General features: G+C 37.7%; 1 protein-coding gene across 5 annotated transcripts in view; it reads left to right on the top strand.

Moving 5' to 3' along the window:
• Positions 1 to 17585, top strand: part of KAT6B (lysine acetyltransferase 6B) — a 188790-nt gene that overhangs the window by 8973 nt on the left and 162232 nt on the right. For all 5 annotated transcript variants that reach the window (XM_059169836.1, XM_059169835.1, XM_059169834.1 and 2 more), the window contains exons 2-3: positions 2378 to 2447; positions 5566 to 6444. In XM_059169836.1, the coding sequence (XP_059025819.1) occupies positions 5824 to 6444 (621 nt within the window). In that variant the 5' untranslated portion in view covers positions 2378 to 2447; positions 5566 to 5823. The remainder of the gene's footprint in view (positions 1 to 2377; positions 2448 to 5565; positions 6445 to 17585) is intronic.

Here is a 17585-nt window from a genome sequence, read left to right as displayed (position 1 = left end):
AGCCACGTAGGTGTCCGCTTGAATTGTAGGGTCTTATGGCAATTTCCTTTTTAGCTTTTCGAAGAACTATCAAACAGTGCTTTGTTTCTGAATTGCTTCTTATGCCTCTACCACCTACCATAAGGCTGCATACAGGGAATGTCTTGCTAAATGTTGTTGCTTGTTCTTTGTTAGTATTTGTATCCTCTCCTTCCAGTTCGTATATTCGGGGCCTTGAGCATTAATTTTTGGGGAAATAGATATATCCAGGATTTGAGTTAACAAATGGGATGATGTTTGATGTCAGACAGCAGATATTAACTTTGGACACCGCTTTGAGCAGGTATGCAGATAGCCTGTGCTGAGTGGTTAGACAAGGAAAAAAGTTAAGGTCTCTTCCCTTAAGCAGTGTATGTTCTGTTTCAGAAGATACTGTTAAGATGTGTGGATCCTCACTCAGTTACATAATAAGCTGTGAAAAAATCCAGGAGCATATAAAAGTGGGAAAGCTAAAAATAACTGTTAGCAAGTAAAACCCAGGATGATAAAAGAGTAAACTCTATTGTTAATCCTTATTTTTTTTAACCACTGTTTTTGGCTCATCTGTGATATGACTCAAGTGTTATGACATTGATTTTGAAACAACACACAGCTTTAGTGAAAGCATCGAGGAGGTTTCACATAATATTTATGATCCAGGGTATTTTGACTCCTCTTATGCTGACATGAATATTTCTGAATAGTGTTGATATTTATATAATACTAATGAAGCCAAAAGCGCGTGTTGGACTAAGCATTTCTCTAGATCTCTTTCAAATAGTTTGTAATGAATGATGTAAATACATCCATACAACCATATAATTTACTGATATTATTTTGTAGTTAAAAATAAAGTGATTCAAAACCTTAGAAAATAGAATAATTTAATTTGATGTTGCATGAGTCCCCAGAATTAATTTGGAATGATTCATTCCCTTTTTGATAGCCTTTTAGTCCAACTTCCATTTTACTGAAAAAAATGAAAAAAGGATAATGATTTTTAGGGTTGTACTTCTGATAGAATGTCCTGTCTGCATGTGAAACAAATCCTAGTGCTCTGAAAAAGAGAGGTGGTGTGGATAATTCCAAATCAGGGGGAAAAAATCCTTTCTTTTTGGCTTTTGAATAAATTACGCATCTTTTCCTGTAGACTTGTCTTTCTAGTTAGATACTGCTTAGACTAAAATTAAATTGGTTTTCAATCTATTCTCTTACTGTATACCAATTTACAGTGGGGCAGTGGGATGTCAGTAACAAAACCGCCTAAGATTAAAAAAATTTGCAGTGGATAATACACAAAGTGGATAATATACATGTGTTCAGTTGAGAATTGGCTACAGATAAGCGACTACTGATTTTGTTCCTCTCCTAGCTGTGTGTGTGTGTGTGTGTGTGTGTGTGTATGCTTTAACACTGATTCTGGTTGTAGCATAGAGCTGCTGAGTTACATCTGCTTCTGCCTAATTAACTCTGTTGGTTGGTGTCAGATGAGAGCTAATTTTGAGATTAAATTGAGGAGTGGGGTGTGTGTGTCTGTCGCACTGGGGGAGGGGAGAAGGAGGATCTAAGGTTGCTTCGTTGTTTTGTATATAAGATCCAATGTAATTATTCACATTGTTGTTTTAAATTTATTTTTTGTCTTTGAAGTGAAAATGATCACTATTGTCTGAAGTGTGATGTGTGCCAGTATATACTTATTCTTGTGGAAACTGGTATAGTCTTCTCTTAGGTGCAGGTATTGGCCGTATCTTGTTGATTGTCCAGTCAGTACATAGATGAAAGGTGACCTTTGGGACAAATCGTGAACGTTTTCTGGAAAGTTAATAACTGAGTTTCAAACAACATTTGACTTTTTTGTTTTCGGACAAAATGTTATACCTGCCTGGCTTTTTGAGCAATACCAAGATTTTCTCCCCCGCCCCCCCCCCCGTGGTGAGATTCTTTCTTAGACTTTGTCACAGCCTGGTTTTATTTTGGAGTAGGCTCCACGCCCAGTGTGGGGCTTGAACTCACAATCTTGAGATCAGAACCAGAGCTGAGATCGAGTTGGATACTTAACCGACTGGGCCACCCAGGTGCTCCTATCACAACCTGATTTTTAAAATTTGGAAAACACATGTGGTCTTAAGAGCAAAATTTTTCTCTTTAAGCATGGCTGTGGGGTTTCATTTCCTGTCCTGAACCATTTTTTAAAATACCCTTAAGTGGTAGGAAAGAGTTAATATAGCACCAAGAGTAAAGTGCTGATAAACTCATTGCAGTTGTTTGTATTGGATAGTTGTGAAGATCCATAGATGGTTCCTGAATTGGAAGGATGTCTTTATGCCCAGATTAACATTTACTTTTTTTCCTTTGGCAGATTTGCTTGAAGATCTGGACAATCTTCTTTTTTGTCATGGACTGTTAATACATTTGGAGTTCCAATTCTGGTATTTTCCCTTATTTTATATTTTTAAGATACAGAATGTCAGTCTTACTGAAATGTGTTGTTAAATGGATATGCATGATTCTGTTGATTATATGTAAAATAGTGGTAATACCTTGTCATGAAGGTATATTTTGAGTTTTTACTAGTTTTTGTTTTAAGGTATGTTCATTTACTTGTGTAACCAAAATGCCTGAGAGCACCTTTGCGATATTGGACACTTTTCTGTGACCTCTCCTCCTGCTTCCTGCAGTTGTATTTTGTGCAATCAAATTAAATGAGTGGATTCATCCTGAGTAAACAATAAAAGGTGAAATAATTACATGAACATAGTGAAATGTCTTCTAATGGAAATTTGTCCCAGACCGTTTTACTTTGGAAAGATGTGTCCTATTCTAAACTTAACACACAGTGATTCCCATGTTCTATCTTGAAAGTAGTTGCACTATGAAAGCCAGTGGTTTTATTCCTAAACACACCATATTCCAAGTCTAACATTTTTTTTTTTTAGTGGTTTATATAATGACAGAGGGGAGCACTTACTAGATTTGCAGATGACATAGATGACAGAATCAAGATTCAAAAAGATCTAACAGATTGGAAGATAGACTCAAATCAACAAAATGAACTTGAACCGTAATAAATTTTAAATCCCAGCATTTATATTTGCGCAAGGAAGAGAATGGAAAGACTCAGCTTGACCACATTTTTGAAAGAAGAGCTGGGATTTTTATTTGGACTGTATGCTTAGCATGAGTCAGTTGTGTGGCAAGGCTGTTAAGATTACATTTATGCTTGGATAATGCCTGGACTGCCAGATTTAAGATGGACATTAGCCAAACTAGTGAGCAACGAAAAGAAGGAAGTGCTTGGCAACCACGTGATGTGCAAGTGTTAAGAAACTGGAATAAGAGTGGTCTAAAGTGGGGCGGGAGGTAGGGGAAGTTCAGTTTTAGTGGTTTTCAAAAGATTCTTATTTTCAAATATTTGAAGGCCTGTTACATTAAAGAATTAGTAAGAATTTCTTGGGATTGTTTTAGGGAAACCAAGACTAGAGGGTAGAAGTTCTAGGAAGATAGATTTTGGGTCTTGTCAGCAAGGAATATATTATGACAGTTAGAGCTGTCCAGTAGTGGTATGAACTGTCTCAAAAAGTAATAAATTCTCTGTCACTGGAAGTATTTTAAGATTTGATGGCCCATTTGTTGGGGTTATTGAACGAGGAATCTTTTACTAGATAACTAGAGATTAGATGGGATGACCTCTTCAGTCCCTTTAGCCCCAAGTTTCTGAATCCCGAGGGGGAAAAAAATGAAGTGAACATACAGTTTACTGACTGCAAAGAGAGGACAATCCTTTTTAAACTGCCTCTTTCAGGCTGACTGAGCAAGTGTAGTTCAGTGGCCCAGTTTTTCAGCAACAGAGCAAATGTTACGTTTGTCATTGTATCTGGCTAGCTTTGAGGAAAGGTGTTATTTTTCCCTTGTAGATAGGTTAAATAAATAACCAGAGATACATTTAGTTTTTTTAATGAGGCATTTTTCAAACTGTACAGACAGTTGCTTTAATGGGAAGTGATGATAGTTACTATATGTTGAATATTAGATGGCATATTCACTTAATTCTCTCAGCACTCCAGTGAGGGATTTACTATTATTGCCCTACAGGTAAGGTGACTGAAATGTGTCATTAACCAGGGTTTCTTCGATAGATGTTGGTAGAGCAGGTGTTCATACCATTAGTCTGATTTCAGAAGAAATTGTGGCTCAGGTGAAGATAGCACGGGACTTAGATTTTAGCATAATGGCAATTTAGCCTTAAGTTTAGGCTATAGACTATAGACTGTTACCATGAGTGAGTTCCATCTTCCCCTGAACCTCAGTTTGCTCATAGAGATGTCTTGCAGATTAAATGACAAATTACATGTGAGCATACTTTGTAAACTTGAAACTATAAAAAGAGTTCAGATGTGAATATTACCAGTGGAAGGCAAGATTAGAGACCGGATCTGACCCAACTCCCGGGCCAGGGCACTTTGTCGCAGGTTCAATACAGATTAGAGATGTAGGGTGGTTTTGGTGCACACCAGAGGCTTTCAGGGAGCAACTGTTTACCTGGAATCAGATTTGTGTGAACCGTCCTTGTATTGGGCAGGTATTAAGATACCTAGAATAGTATGTTACTTAAAAGATGAAGGGTTATGTTACCATACTAGTTTGAGTTTTCCAGCCTGTGGATTAGAGAGTGTCATAGACCCTTTGCAAAGGGATGAGAGGTATGATTCTGTAGAAGTGGCTAGATGGGAAATTTTCTTACATTTGAAACTTGGGAAATACAATATCTAGCTGAAGTAGAAGAATCAGGATTTTTGCCCTTTTTCCCCCCCAAGTTTAAGATTTCTTGAACTAAGGTTCATGTACAGTTGACCCTTGAACAACATGGGTTTGAACTGTGTGGATCCACTTACACTTTGATTTTTCTTTTTTTTTTTTTTTTTTTTGACAAATAGAGTACTGTAAATGTATTTTCTTGTCCTTGTGATTTTCTTATATTCTCTTTTCTCAGGGTTACGTTATTGTAAAAATACAGCGTATAGTACATATAATATACAAAACTTATTAACTGTTTAATATTGTTGGTAAGTTTTCCAGTTAACAGTAGGCTATTAGTGGTTAAGTTTTGGGGGAGTCAGAAGTTATACATAGATTTTTTTGATAATCCCCTGCATTGTTCAAGGGTCATTGTAGTTTCATCAGAGTTTTTGTGTTATAGACTTACTCTTTGAGGTTGGTTTTATGTTTATGATAGACATATATCTTGAACCACTCATGTAATTTTATTAATTTCAATAAAGGTTAATCCATTAAATAAATAACATAGGTGTGATCTTTTAAATGCCCCATAAATGACTTTGTATAAATAACAAGTGAAAATCCTAAAAAAATTTCCTTCTCAGACTATGACCCAATTTCTGGTTAGGAAATACAGTCACTGTGGCTTTGTTACATAATTACCTGCCTGTCATTACTTCTGTGGTCCTTTTGCATCTTAAAAGTAAGAAGAGTCTTTTATTTTTAGAAGTTCCATTATTAAGAGGCTATTTCCCCTTTTTATCCTTTAAGGTCTTGATTTCCTTGTTAAAGATGTTCTTCGGGAGAATGCAGTCTTTCCTGTTGGTAAAATAAGACAACTATCAACATTGCCTGTGTGTCCTGTTTTTAATCTCTTAAGGATGGATGTTTGTGAGGTTTTGCTTAATAAGGTCTGGAATATTCTGCCCATTTGTTGAGTCGTAAATGACTTTCAAATGTTCAAGTCCTGTTAAATACAAGGAGAACCTCTATGGGTAACTTTGGTATTGAAGAAGTCATTTGTCAACCATGGTAAAACTTGCAAACCCACTTTATACAGAGTGGATTCTTGAAGCTATACAAAAAATAAAAAAGCAAAAGCAAAGGCCCTCTGAAGAGAGAATCTGCCATGCAGTCAGCACTTCCCATGGGTTGGATAAGAAGACAGTCTCTGAGCAGCTGGAACTCAGTGTTCAGGATGGCTCAGTTCTCAAAGTCACCAACAAAGGCCTTGCCTCCTATAAGGACCCAGACAACCCTGGGCGCTTTTCATCAGTTAAACCAGGCACTTTTCCTAAGTCAACCAAGGGGTCTAGGGGATCATGTAATGATCTCCGCAATGTGGATTGGAATAAACTTTTAAGGAGAGCAATTGAAGGGCTTGAGGAACCAAATGGCTCCTCACTGAAGAACATCGAGAAATATCTCAGAAGTCAAAGTGATCTCACAAGCACCACCAACAACCCAGCCTTTCAGCAGCGGCTGCGACTAGGGGCTAAACGCGCAGTGAACAATGGGAGATTACTGAAAGATGGACCACAGTACAGGGTCAATTACGGAAGCTTAGATGGCAAGGGGGCTCCCAAATACCCCAGTGCTTTCCCATCCTCACTACCACCTGTCAGCCTTCTACCCCATGAGAAGGACCAGGTAAGTGAAGAGAAGGTTAATACATTCTAAATATTGCCTATCTGACATGCACAGTTTCAGTTAAATTTTGTATGGACAAAAGTTCCAAGTGAAGTTGAATAAAGTTAACTGCCTTAAAAGCAGGCTTCCATATTTTAAAATGTATGCATTGTTTATGATATAAATTGTTCTATACTATTTTACTGTGTAAAAATAAGAGCTTCCTCACTGGTCGATGAAGAATTCAATGTGATGATTATGTGATTTGTTTTTTAAACGAATTGGTGAGTACTTGAAGGGACCTGGATAGATAAATTTATTCCTCCTTCATCAAGGCAGGACCATATATATTAAAAAAAAAAAAAGGCTATCATGTATTTTTTGCTCTTAAAATTTAAAATTATTTATAGTTTACTTTTTCCACTTTATTGAGGTATAATTAATAAATTTTTTAATTACTATTTTCAGAGAAGATGTTTGTAGACTAGTTGTTAATACTCATAACCTGGGCATCGCTGAAATTGTTTTAATATGTGACCCAAATCTTGCCTATTTAAAGTCATTTATTGTTGTCTACTTCTCAGTGGGAGAAAGTGAATGTTCATTTTGCCTCATACTGTATCTTTCTCATACTCTTTTGTTTCTCTGGGTCTTACGTTATTTCTGTAATGCGCACGCACGCGCACACATACACACACACACACACACACACGTGACAGATTCCTCTTTAAGTGACCACAACAATTTTAAGTATTGGAGTACGATTTTTGTTTCATTTCAAAGCTACTGAAGTTACCTCCCAAACTAAAACCAAAGTAGAACAAACTGTTTATATTCAGGCCTTCACTGTTTTTAGAAAGAGTGGTTGTATGTGTTGACTACATTTCTAGAAGTGATGGAGACACAAGTGTTAAGAAAAGTTGTGCAGCCGATGGCTTGTTTTTCCTCTTCTGGATACTGCCAGCTCTTGAGATGGTCTCTGCTTCCCTCAGTTGTTTAAGCTGATGGGATCCTAGCTCCAGAAACTGGGTAGGACCAGGTCATTTGCCTTCCACAGATTAATCGAAACCCTAGCATTTGCTTCTTAATTGTATTTTTATTTTGTTAGTTTTCCTCAGATTAGTTTCTCTTTTGGTGGCATCTGTGTTTTGTAACCAACCTTCAATTCTTTGTGAGAAAATGGGCATAAAAAAAGAAGTAAACCTACAGAGAAAAATTTTTTTTAATAACATTTGTTTCAAAAAAATACATTGAGTGACTCAAATCCTAATTGCTGTGTCTGACAGAGCCACATTAAGCACTTCTGTTTCTCATTAAATATTTTTATAAACACTTACACACCATGGGCAAATTCCTTAACGGAATGTAGAGCCACTTCTTGCTGGATTTGGGTATCTTTGTTTTTAAAACCTGTACATTACCCTGAGGTATATTAAGGTCTGATAATTACCAAGTACATGGACTAATTCAGGCAGCTTTAGTCACCTTAATAGTATGTTTCAATAACTTTGTGATCCAGGGGATATCTTTACTTGTAATAGAAATCGCTGTAAATTTTCCACAGTCACTTTCCTATTCTTCTCTTTAACCTTGCCCATCATTTCTTGCTAACCTTATCTTTTTTTTTCATGCAGCATCTGTATGGAAGTATTTTTAGTCTAAAGGAAAATTCATGTCTGAAAGTATCTAGGATTGAGAACAGAGTAATTTATTGCTTAGCCTGCAATTGTTACTGCTCTGTGATGCTGATCTTTTTATATTGTCCAGTTAGCATCATCATTGAACAAGGAAACCAGAGAAAATGTGTCCTAAAATTTTTACTTGATGGAATTTGGAGATCAATTGTGTAGTGATTTAATCATAAGCTAATTCTTAGAAAAGAACAAATAAAGCTTAATAAAAGTCATACCAAATCAATTTGACCATAAGCAGTTGTATTGTTTGTATTATATATTGCAGTAGTATTTTTCCTTGAAAATGTAATATTGCCCTTTGAGATTACAAGTGGTAAATAGTTTACAACCATGTAGACTTATAAGTAAATGTAGTAGAAATTCTTAACCTGGGCCCATGAATGAGCTTGAGATAGATGGGTCACACATCCCCAGAAATTGAGTATAAAGTCATCTGTATCCACACGTTTTTCCGAGGTTAGGGTCTATTGTGGTTTTTTGTTTGTTTGTCTTGTTTTTATCTTATCCGATTCTCAGAGGGATCCAAAATGTCAAACAGCCAATGTGAATATTTTAGTACTCTAGAAAATATTTGCTGTTTTCTTATACTAAAAGCGTAAGCGTAATGTGCTAGTTGTTGGCTTTTGATTATTGTTACTTTATAGGCGCTGAACGTGGATCTGAATGTAGACTGGTTGCACTATGGTTTCGTGTATATAGGACTTTTCTCTACTACATTCAAAGGGCAGATTATTGTTGTTCTTGATGTGCCAGAAGTCTGTAGTGTTTGTATTGTGAAAGGACGTTTATGGTATAAATGACTCTGTTTGTACAGAGATGGAGTCTTCTCATAGTTTAGCCAACTGAGGTGTCTCAGGGAAGCTGTTAAGGCTCTAGTAGCTTTTGCTGAGTAGCTTCATTTAATTGTGAAAATGAAAACCAAAATGGTGAAAATAATAACTGACATTTCTTAACACTTAAATGCTGGCAATATTCCAAGTGCTTTACATTTATTATCTCCTTGACCTACACAATAACTGTGAGGGCCATAGGATTATTATTCTTATTTTGTACATGAAAAAGTGAGGCTCAAAGCCTAAGTAATTTGCTCAAGATCACTGATGGAACTGTTGAGTGGTGAAGCCAAGATGCTGAGGAGACAGTGTGACTCCAGACATCTTTACCGTTGGGCTGTATACTGGTCAATGGTTGTGGCTTTTCATTAACAGTAAAAGTATCTCTTCATTTCCTCAGGTGTTCAGAAGCAGCTTTCCCTCAACAAATAGATTTCTGGCATTTTAAATCTGGTAGTTGTGGTGAGCTTCTTACCATTTTTAAAGCAAGTACTATTTATAATATTAGCAATATGGGAAAGCAGGAAGGAAAGTAGTAAATCTGTGTCTAATTAGATTTAACATCATCATCATTCCTATGCATGGCTGCTAGGAGGAATACAATGCATGTTAAAATAGAAGGGCTCCTTCCTTTCTGAAATGTAATTGCACATCTCCTGATAGTCTAGAATTCAAATTGGATATTACCACACTGGCTCCTTAGCATAACTTCTTTGTATTTATTTAAGAAAGCTCTCTTTGGTGAGGTGATATGGAAATGAATTAAGCCACCGAAGATAAAACTTTATCTTTGACTTGGTGAGGGAACTCCTAAAGGATAGTATTAGTGTTTCTCATTAAAAGTGGTAAAGCTCAATTAGGTCAGATTATGAGGACTTTGGAAAGTCAAATATTCTAAGAGAGACTTCAGTTATCACCACACACTTTGTAGCACTAACATTCCATTTGAATATTTGGGCTTTCGCATTTTTACAAAATCCGTTTAGTTCAATTTTAAACAGATTCCTTGGTTTTTCACTGTATTGGCAATATTTGGCTATAGTATTACGTATCAAATATTGTTGTTTCCAGTACAGTACATAACATGGGAACTCTCATTTTAGGCTGCTGTAGTTGGAAGGGGAGATGCTTCTAATAATATCAGGTAGGGCTTTTGACGTTTTTTTCTTGAAGAAGTGAAATAACTATGAGAATCTTGCAGAAGCCTTCAGACAGAATTATAAAAACAGTGATACTCTCCATAAGGAAAAAGTAAAGATGAGTTTAAAAAGGAACACGGGGAGCACCTGGTTGGCTCAGTGGGTTAAAGCCTCTGCCTTCGGCTCAGGTCATGAACTCAGGGTTCTGGGATCGAGCCCCGCATTGGGCTCTCTGCTCAGCGGGGAGCCTGCTTCCTTTCTCTCTGCTGCCTCTCTGCCTACTTGTGATCTCTCTGTGTCAAAAAAATAAATTAAAAAAAAAAAAAGAAAAAGGAACACAGATGATCTGAAATGAGGCTGAGAGACAAAATGGTGTTAAAAATCACTTGTGGTCCTGGCGTGTTCAGTTGTTATTCTGTTTGTCCCCACTCCCTTTTAGGGAGATACTTTATTAGGGCTTTTGGCAGTGTTATTAGTATGAAATATTTCCGTAAACATAAGATTAGTGTACATCCTACATTACTTTCTTGTGTTGTGTAAATGCCATAAATAAAAGAACTTTATTTTTAGATCCCTTTCTTCGGTTTTCTCCACTTTGTCCTCGCCTCTCCAGTCCCATTATCCCTGCCCTAGAGAGACCCTTCTTGTCTTTCCCTGGGACTTTTCCAATCGCCTGTACTTTGTGAAGGACCATTCACTAGTCTATATTGTTCTTTGATGTGGCAGGCTTCCAGAAGTCCCTCCGCCCTAGGGGAATTGTTCATAGTCTCAGACTCTGGATCTTTTTGGCAGAAATGTGTGTATTTTTTATCTGCTAATTATAGAGTCCAAGTGTCCTCCTCTCTGTTGACCTTCTTAGTTTTCCTTTGAATCGGTGTCCTTTGTATTGCAGATGTCATGTTTCTCAAAGCCTGCTTAGCTATGTGTATCCAGCTGAAAGTGGGAGAGAGCCCTAAACATTATAAAATACACTCTTCATGTTACCCGAAATTTGGAATCGGTGTGGATGAAAGTCAGTTTTAGAATGAGTAACGTCGGATAGAAACCTGTTACGGTGTGGCAGGCTAGATGGATCAAACACCTGCTGTTTCAGAGTCCGGGAAGGAAAAATATTGTAGTTTATGTTGTTCCTATAATTAAGCTTCGGTAGTTTTTCCACATAGCAGACTCTCCGAGGACGACTTTTGTGAGCAGATAATACCAGTTGTTGAGGCATTACTGAGAGAGCACTTGGATTGTCTCAGACTAGTTAGTCGGGTCAAGGGAAAGATAAAATGAAGAGTGAATGAGTCTTTTCTGTTGGACTCTGAGGCATGACAGCTTGTTCCACTTTGGAGCTTTGATCAGGATGGGACTTGTCTAGACTTCTAATGAAGTAGGCTTCAGGTAGAAGGAGCAACATTATGTCAGAGGAGTTTTGACCGAAAGTGAGTCTTATAGTTTAAAGTTGTTTTTTTTTTGTTTTGTTTTGTTTTTAAATTTATTTATTTGACAGAAATCACAAGTAGGCAGAGGCAGGCAGAGAGAGGGGGGGAGAAAGGCTCCCTGCTGAGCAGAGAGCCCGATGCGGGGCTTGATCCCAGGACCCTGAGATCATGACCTGAGCTGAAGGCAGAGGCTTTAACCCACTGAGCCACCCAGGCACCCCCTGAAAGTGAGTCTTAAACATTCTTTTTAACTCTCTGGATTGTAGACATACTTGATACCAGAGCTGCCTTTTCGACAGACAACACATGGTGCTGTCCTGGAAGATCTATATGTAGATCAGTCTGTTTTCTGATTTCCTCATGTCATTATTTCCTCCGAGCGTCAGGGACTGTAACTAAGGGTGTGGGGTTTTGACTAATTCTGGGTATTTTCGGCAGCTTTCAGGAATTTACCTTTGTATTCCATGTACCTGTTTGGCTTACGAGAGCCAAACCTGATATACTTGCAGTACCAAGAAAATCTTTGTTTTAAAGCTTTGAAGTTACATAACAGTTAAGGGCTGTTGGCTGATTCATTCAGATTGTATTTGGAATGGCAAAGATTTTTATTCATTCTTTCTCTACAGACTTTATTTTAATAAGCAGAACATTTTAACGTTTCTCAGAATGACGGTCCTTTGGTTTTCTGTATTTTCTTCGTGCGTTAATCGTGTACAAAGGATACATGAGAAAATGTCATTATTCTGTCATTGCAAGGCAAATCTTGATTGTCAGGCCCATGACTTTTTGTTTAGTTTACAGACTGTTTTCTTGGCTAGCACATTAAACTACAGTAGATTTGATGAAACTGTTCATCTCTAGTTATGCCAGCCTTTCAGATGTGAGTCTGCATCTTCTCAGGTACGTTGATCTCTGAGATCTATTAATGTTTCTGAGTACATAAACATCAATTAGCTGACTAAATCAAAGTTAGCAAATGAGTCAGCCATGTATTTTGTTTGTAGCATTTTGAGTTAACAGGGCCGTGAAAAAATCATGTTTGTATTTGTGTGTAGGTGCCCTTATCTCACAGTCTTCAGGTGGTGAAGGGGTGTTTGTACACATAAGAAGAGGAGGTAGGGCAAAATGATAGAACGCGCTAATCTGTTACTAGGCTTCTGTTTGGGGCCGGACTGCTTTCCCAGAGCCGTCTCCAGGAGCTGCAGACTGTACACTCTTTTTTTTGTTTGTTTGTTTTATATGTGAGCCTTTTAAGTCACAGAATATTAACAGGGAGCATAACTTTTTGCTTTATGAAAGGTAGTATTTTGAAAAATCTGCAAAATGAACTATAGAGACAAAAGCTCTAGAGAGAGTGTTATTAAATTGTGAGTCTGGTTTTTACAAAGCTACAAAATAAATACCAATCAGTGGTCCAAGTAAAATCCAGGAAGGATTTGTGTTAATTTGACAAGTAGGTTTAGAATTCTTTAGCCATTATTTTTTAGAAACCAGCTTTGTTCAGACATCCTTTCTCTAATTTGCTTCACTTTTGATCTTTGATAAAACCAGCTGCAATTTTGTTTCATTAACAAACTTAACTGTTTAACAGATGTTTGTTTTGGCTTGATTGTGTCCTTTCTATTAGAAACAGCATAACATACATAGAAACCATGCTGGGCCTTTTCCTGTCTGTAGCTAGACAGGCGTTTCAGAAGAACAACTTAATTTTATTTACAAGTTCAATTTTTGTTCCTCTGTACTATTATGGTAGGTATACAAACATTTTAGCTCTTGTTCCCCCTGTCAGGGAGGTCTTTTGTTCTTAATCCTCCATCTGTTAGTTCAGTACCCTCCCCCACTCCCCCCCCCTCTTTTTTAAGCATTGCAAAATCCTAGCATACAGGGAAAAAGGTATTGCAGAAGAGGTAATTGAGATATCAGTGACTCTTCTACAGTTCAAGGGAGGGAATGGGACTAGCCTGGTGAATTTAGATAATTTCTTCCATCTTCTTTGATGTCCGTAAGCTGCCATATGGACAGCAGTGAGGCCTACAGGAAGGAGGTGAGCTTTGGTCTGGGCTGCCTGTGATACTCAGAGTGATGTGGGCTGGGAGCCAGAGGCAGGCAGCACTTGAATGTTTCTGCAGTAGTTTCTGAAGCGGCCAGTCCTGATTTTTGTCCATGGTTTACTGCCATGCTTGTGATTCTCTCAGATCATAAATGGGCATGATGAAATTCAAGAAACTGAGGTTAAAGTTTATATGGGGTAAGAGAAACAGTAGTAAGAGAGGCAAAGAAAGCTTACACTCAAAGCCAGTATTAAAGGACATCAAATGTTGATTCCTATTCGATAGTTGGTCAGCTTGCTTCAAAAACTGGTATTTTAATACCATGTGGAAGCTTCTGCCTTACATCAAAACCCAGCCCTAGCTATTGAGCCTTGAGACGGGAGTAATGGTGCAGAAAACAGGATTCGCTAGTGGAAGAGTGTGGGCTGTTTGAGGAACAAGAGTTCTTCCATTTAGACTGCTGGCGGCTGGTGAGGGGACTGGGGGAGGTAGGCAGTGTAGGGAACCAGGAAGGTATTTTCTCCTTAACTTTGTAAATTGAGAAATTGCAGTATTTCAGAAAAGTTGAAAGAATAGTACAGTAAGCGCTTTATTTCTTTAACTTAGATTCACCAGTTGTTAACATTTTGGTACATTTGTTCTCTTCTGGCTGTATGTATATACAAATATGTACACATAGTCATAATTTTTGGCTGAGCTGTTTGAAAATAAATGGCAGGTGTTATGATGTTAAGATATTATGATACTAAGTCATAATAATAATTATATACTGAGGAGCATTTTCCTGTATAACCACAATACTATTATTTCATGTAAGAAATTTCAACAGTGAAACAAGAGTGTTACCCGTTAGACCATATTTTCCCAAATAGTCCCAGAAGGTCATTAATAACTTTTGTTTTTAATCTGGGATCCAGTTAAGGATTGTGCATTGCATTTGGTTGTTACATCTTTTATAGAGAACTGTTTTCCATCTTGTTTTTGCTTTCACATCAGTGGGTTTTTTTGTGGTTTACTTTTTGATTATTTTTTTTACAATTATAATTTTTTTTTTTCCCTGAGGATAAGTGACACGTAATATGTCAGTAACATTTTTGTCAAGTCTGGGATAATTGTCTTATGGGATGTCCCATAATTAGTACTTACATGATTGTGTCCTCTTGTGTTTTTGGCAAGAATACTGTGTGCATGATGTCCTAGCAGGAGATAGACCCACGGAGGTTGTCTTGTTATGGTGGGGCTTATTTGATGAGTTGGGTGAGGTGCTGTTAGATACATTTTTACCATGTGAATGGTGAATGGTATGTTCGAGTTTTTTCTTTTGTTTATATTAGTTTTCTTTACTGCTGTAACAAATAACCACAAACTTTAGTGGCTTAAAACAATGCAAATTTATTATCTTACCGGTTCTATAGGCCAGAAGTCCATTGTGGGCCTCATTGGGTTAAAATCAGCTCATAGATAGGGAACCTGTAGGGAAGAATGTGTTTCTTTATTTCTTTCTTTAAAATTATTAAAGATTTTATTTATTTATTTATTTGACAGAGAGAGAGAGAGAGAGAGAGAGACAGCAAGAGAGGGAACACCAGCAGGAGGAGTGAGAGAGGGAGAAGCAAGCTTTCTGCGGAGCAGGGAGCCCAATGCGGGGCTCGATCCCAGGACCCTGTGATCATGACCTGAACCAAAGGCAGACGTTTAATGACTGAGCCACCCAGGTGCCCCCAAAATGTGTTTCTTCACCTTTTCGAGCTTCTGTGTGCTGCCTGCATTCCTTGGCTCTGGCCATCTCCCTCATCTTGAAAACAAGCAGCATTGCACTGTTCAGACCATTTTCCCTGGTCACATTTCTGACCACCACCTGGACAGCTGTTAAAGGATTAGTGTGATGAGATTGAGGCTATTTAGATAATCTGGGATAATCTCCCCATCTCAAAGTCCTTAATCCTACCTGTAGAATCATTTTGCCATATAAGGTGACAGATTCACAGGTTCTTGGTATTAGGAAGAGGACACTGGTTGGGGGGAGTGTGGTGGTCGTACCATACTCTGCTTGCACACAGTGGTTTCGGTCTCCTCACCTAAATTGGGTTTTACATTGGAGGTTGCAAATCCTTGAAGGTCTGGGGGCTATGATGTAACACGGTCTATAAATCTACTTAGAAAAGAATGAATCATAGTTTATAGTGTTAATGCTAGCGGAAGGCTGGGAGTCAGGCAGCCTGAGCTCTAGGTCTGAGGGTACATCCTGAATCATTTCCATAAGAACAGGAACAGGGGCTGCCTCCTGCTTCCACTTAGTGTTTCTTGACTCACAAGTTTTACTGAAGGATAGATTTGGCAGTTTTTTTTTTTTTTTAAAGATTTTATTTATTTACTTGACAGAGAGAGATCACAAGTAGGCAGAGAGGCAGGCAGAGAGAGAGAGAGGAGGAAGCAGGCTCCCTGCTGAGCAGAGAGCCCGACAGGGGACTCGATCTCAGGATCCTGAGATCATGACCTGAGCCGAAGGCAGCGGCTTAACCCACTGAGCCACCCAGGCGCCCAGATTTGGCAGTTTTTAACAATAGGAGTTCGGATATCCAAACTGTTCTCTGAGAAGTGCATTTAAAGTTGTGGAGAAGGATCTTTCTTTCAATGCCCGCAGAGTGCATGGAAAGAATATATAAAACGCTTAATAAGATAGGCTCTTTGGTGACATTTTGAATGCTAAGTATCATCAGAAGAATTTTGAAGAATCATATATTATTTAAATTTGAATTCTCAATTAGAAAACTGTAAATAGGCTGAAAAACAAACTGACTTATTTTAAAAAGAACAAAATCAGGCTTACAATGTTATGCCAATTGTATCTCAATAAAGTTGGAAAATAAAATATGCAGGTGGGTATATATTGTATTCTTTGAGTTCTTAGTAAAAACTCAAAAGATAAATATCAAATCAAGATTCACAAAGACGGTTAACCTCAAGGATTCTTTTTCTTTCATTTTATAGTGTTCTGGTAGAATCTCCCATGGTAGCTGCATTTAGTTGGAATGTTTTGGAAATACTGGCTGTTCCCATTGTTAATGAATAACTGTTCAGTTATCAGCCTGTAAATGTGCTCTCCAGAGCTGATAAAAAAAGATGATCTTCTCATCTGATGAGCTCTGACCCTCTGTAAACCTTCCAACTTACCTCATTTTCCACCAGCTATTGAAATATAACGAGATGCCAACAATTACATCCTCACAAAGCATTTATACCAACTTATCAAATTACCTCTTTATTGGAAAATTGTGTAATATCTTGATTTCAATTTAGCATGGCATGTTGGTTAGCAATAAATCTTACTGAGGTATGCAGACAATCCTGCAGGCAGTTTGCAGAACATTGATCAGGGGCAAATTGTATGTATTTTTCTGGCTTCTGAAATTTTCAGAGCAAAATGGAATAAATAGATATCACCAAGACCACCACTTCTGAGGTCGTTTTTAATCTGACATAGCAGCATATCACCATGTCTCTTGAAGGAAGTACCTTGACTCTTCTAAAATTCATTATTTGTGTTTTGCGGTTTTAAAGTTCCTCATTTTGTCTGTGATACACAAGAGAAGCAAAAGAACATTGTTAAAACATGTACTTGTACCCTGTAAAGTGCGCTTAATCAACAGTTCATATTAGATTTGAAGACTCTGTAGAAACGTGCAAGGAAACACTAATACTAAACAGTGCTTACTGTGTACCAGGTAACACTCTTAAGTATTTATTATATACAAAACAGTATTATATTAACTCTGAGAAATAAGTACTATTATTAACAGAAATTTGCAGATGAAGGAACAGGCCAGAGAAGGTACCTTTGCCAAGAGTGCACAGGAAATGTTGGAACTGGCATTTTAATCCTGGCACACAGGTTAGAATAGAGCCACAGCATCCCTTTCTAGGCTTCTCATTTACTTGGATGAAATCAGCACACATCTGCAGAATTCTAACATGTAAAGCACTGTATGAAGCACTGTAGAAATTACAAAATACAGAT

Source organism: Mustela lutreola, chromosome 4, assembly GCF_030435805.1.
Source record: "Mustela lutreola isolate mMusLut2 chromosome 4, mMusLut2.pri, whole genome shotgun sequence".
Classification (NCBI taxonomy): Eukaryota; Metazoa; Chordata; class Mammalia; order Carnivora; family Mustelidae; genus Mustela; species Mustela lutreola.
Note: the sequence above shows the minus strand (reverse complement) of the source record. Positions and strands in the feature narration are given on the sequence as shown.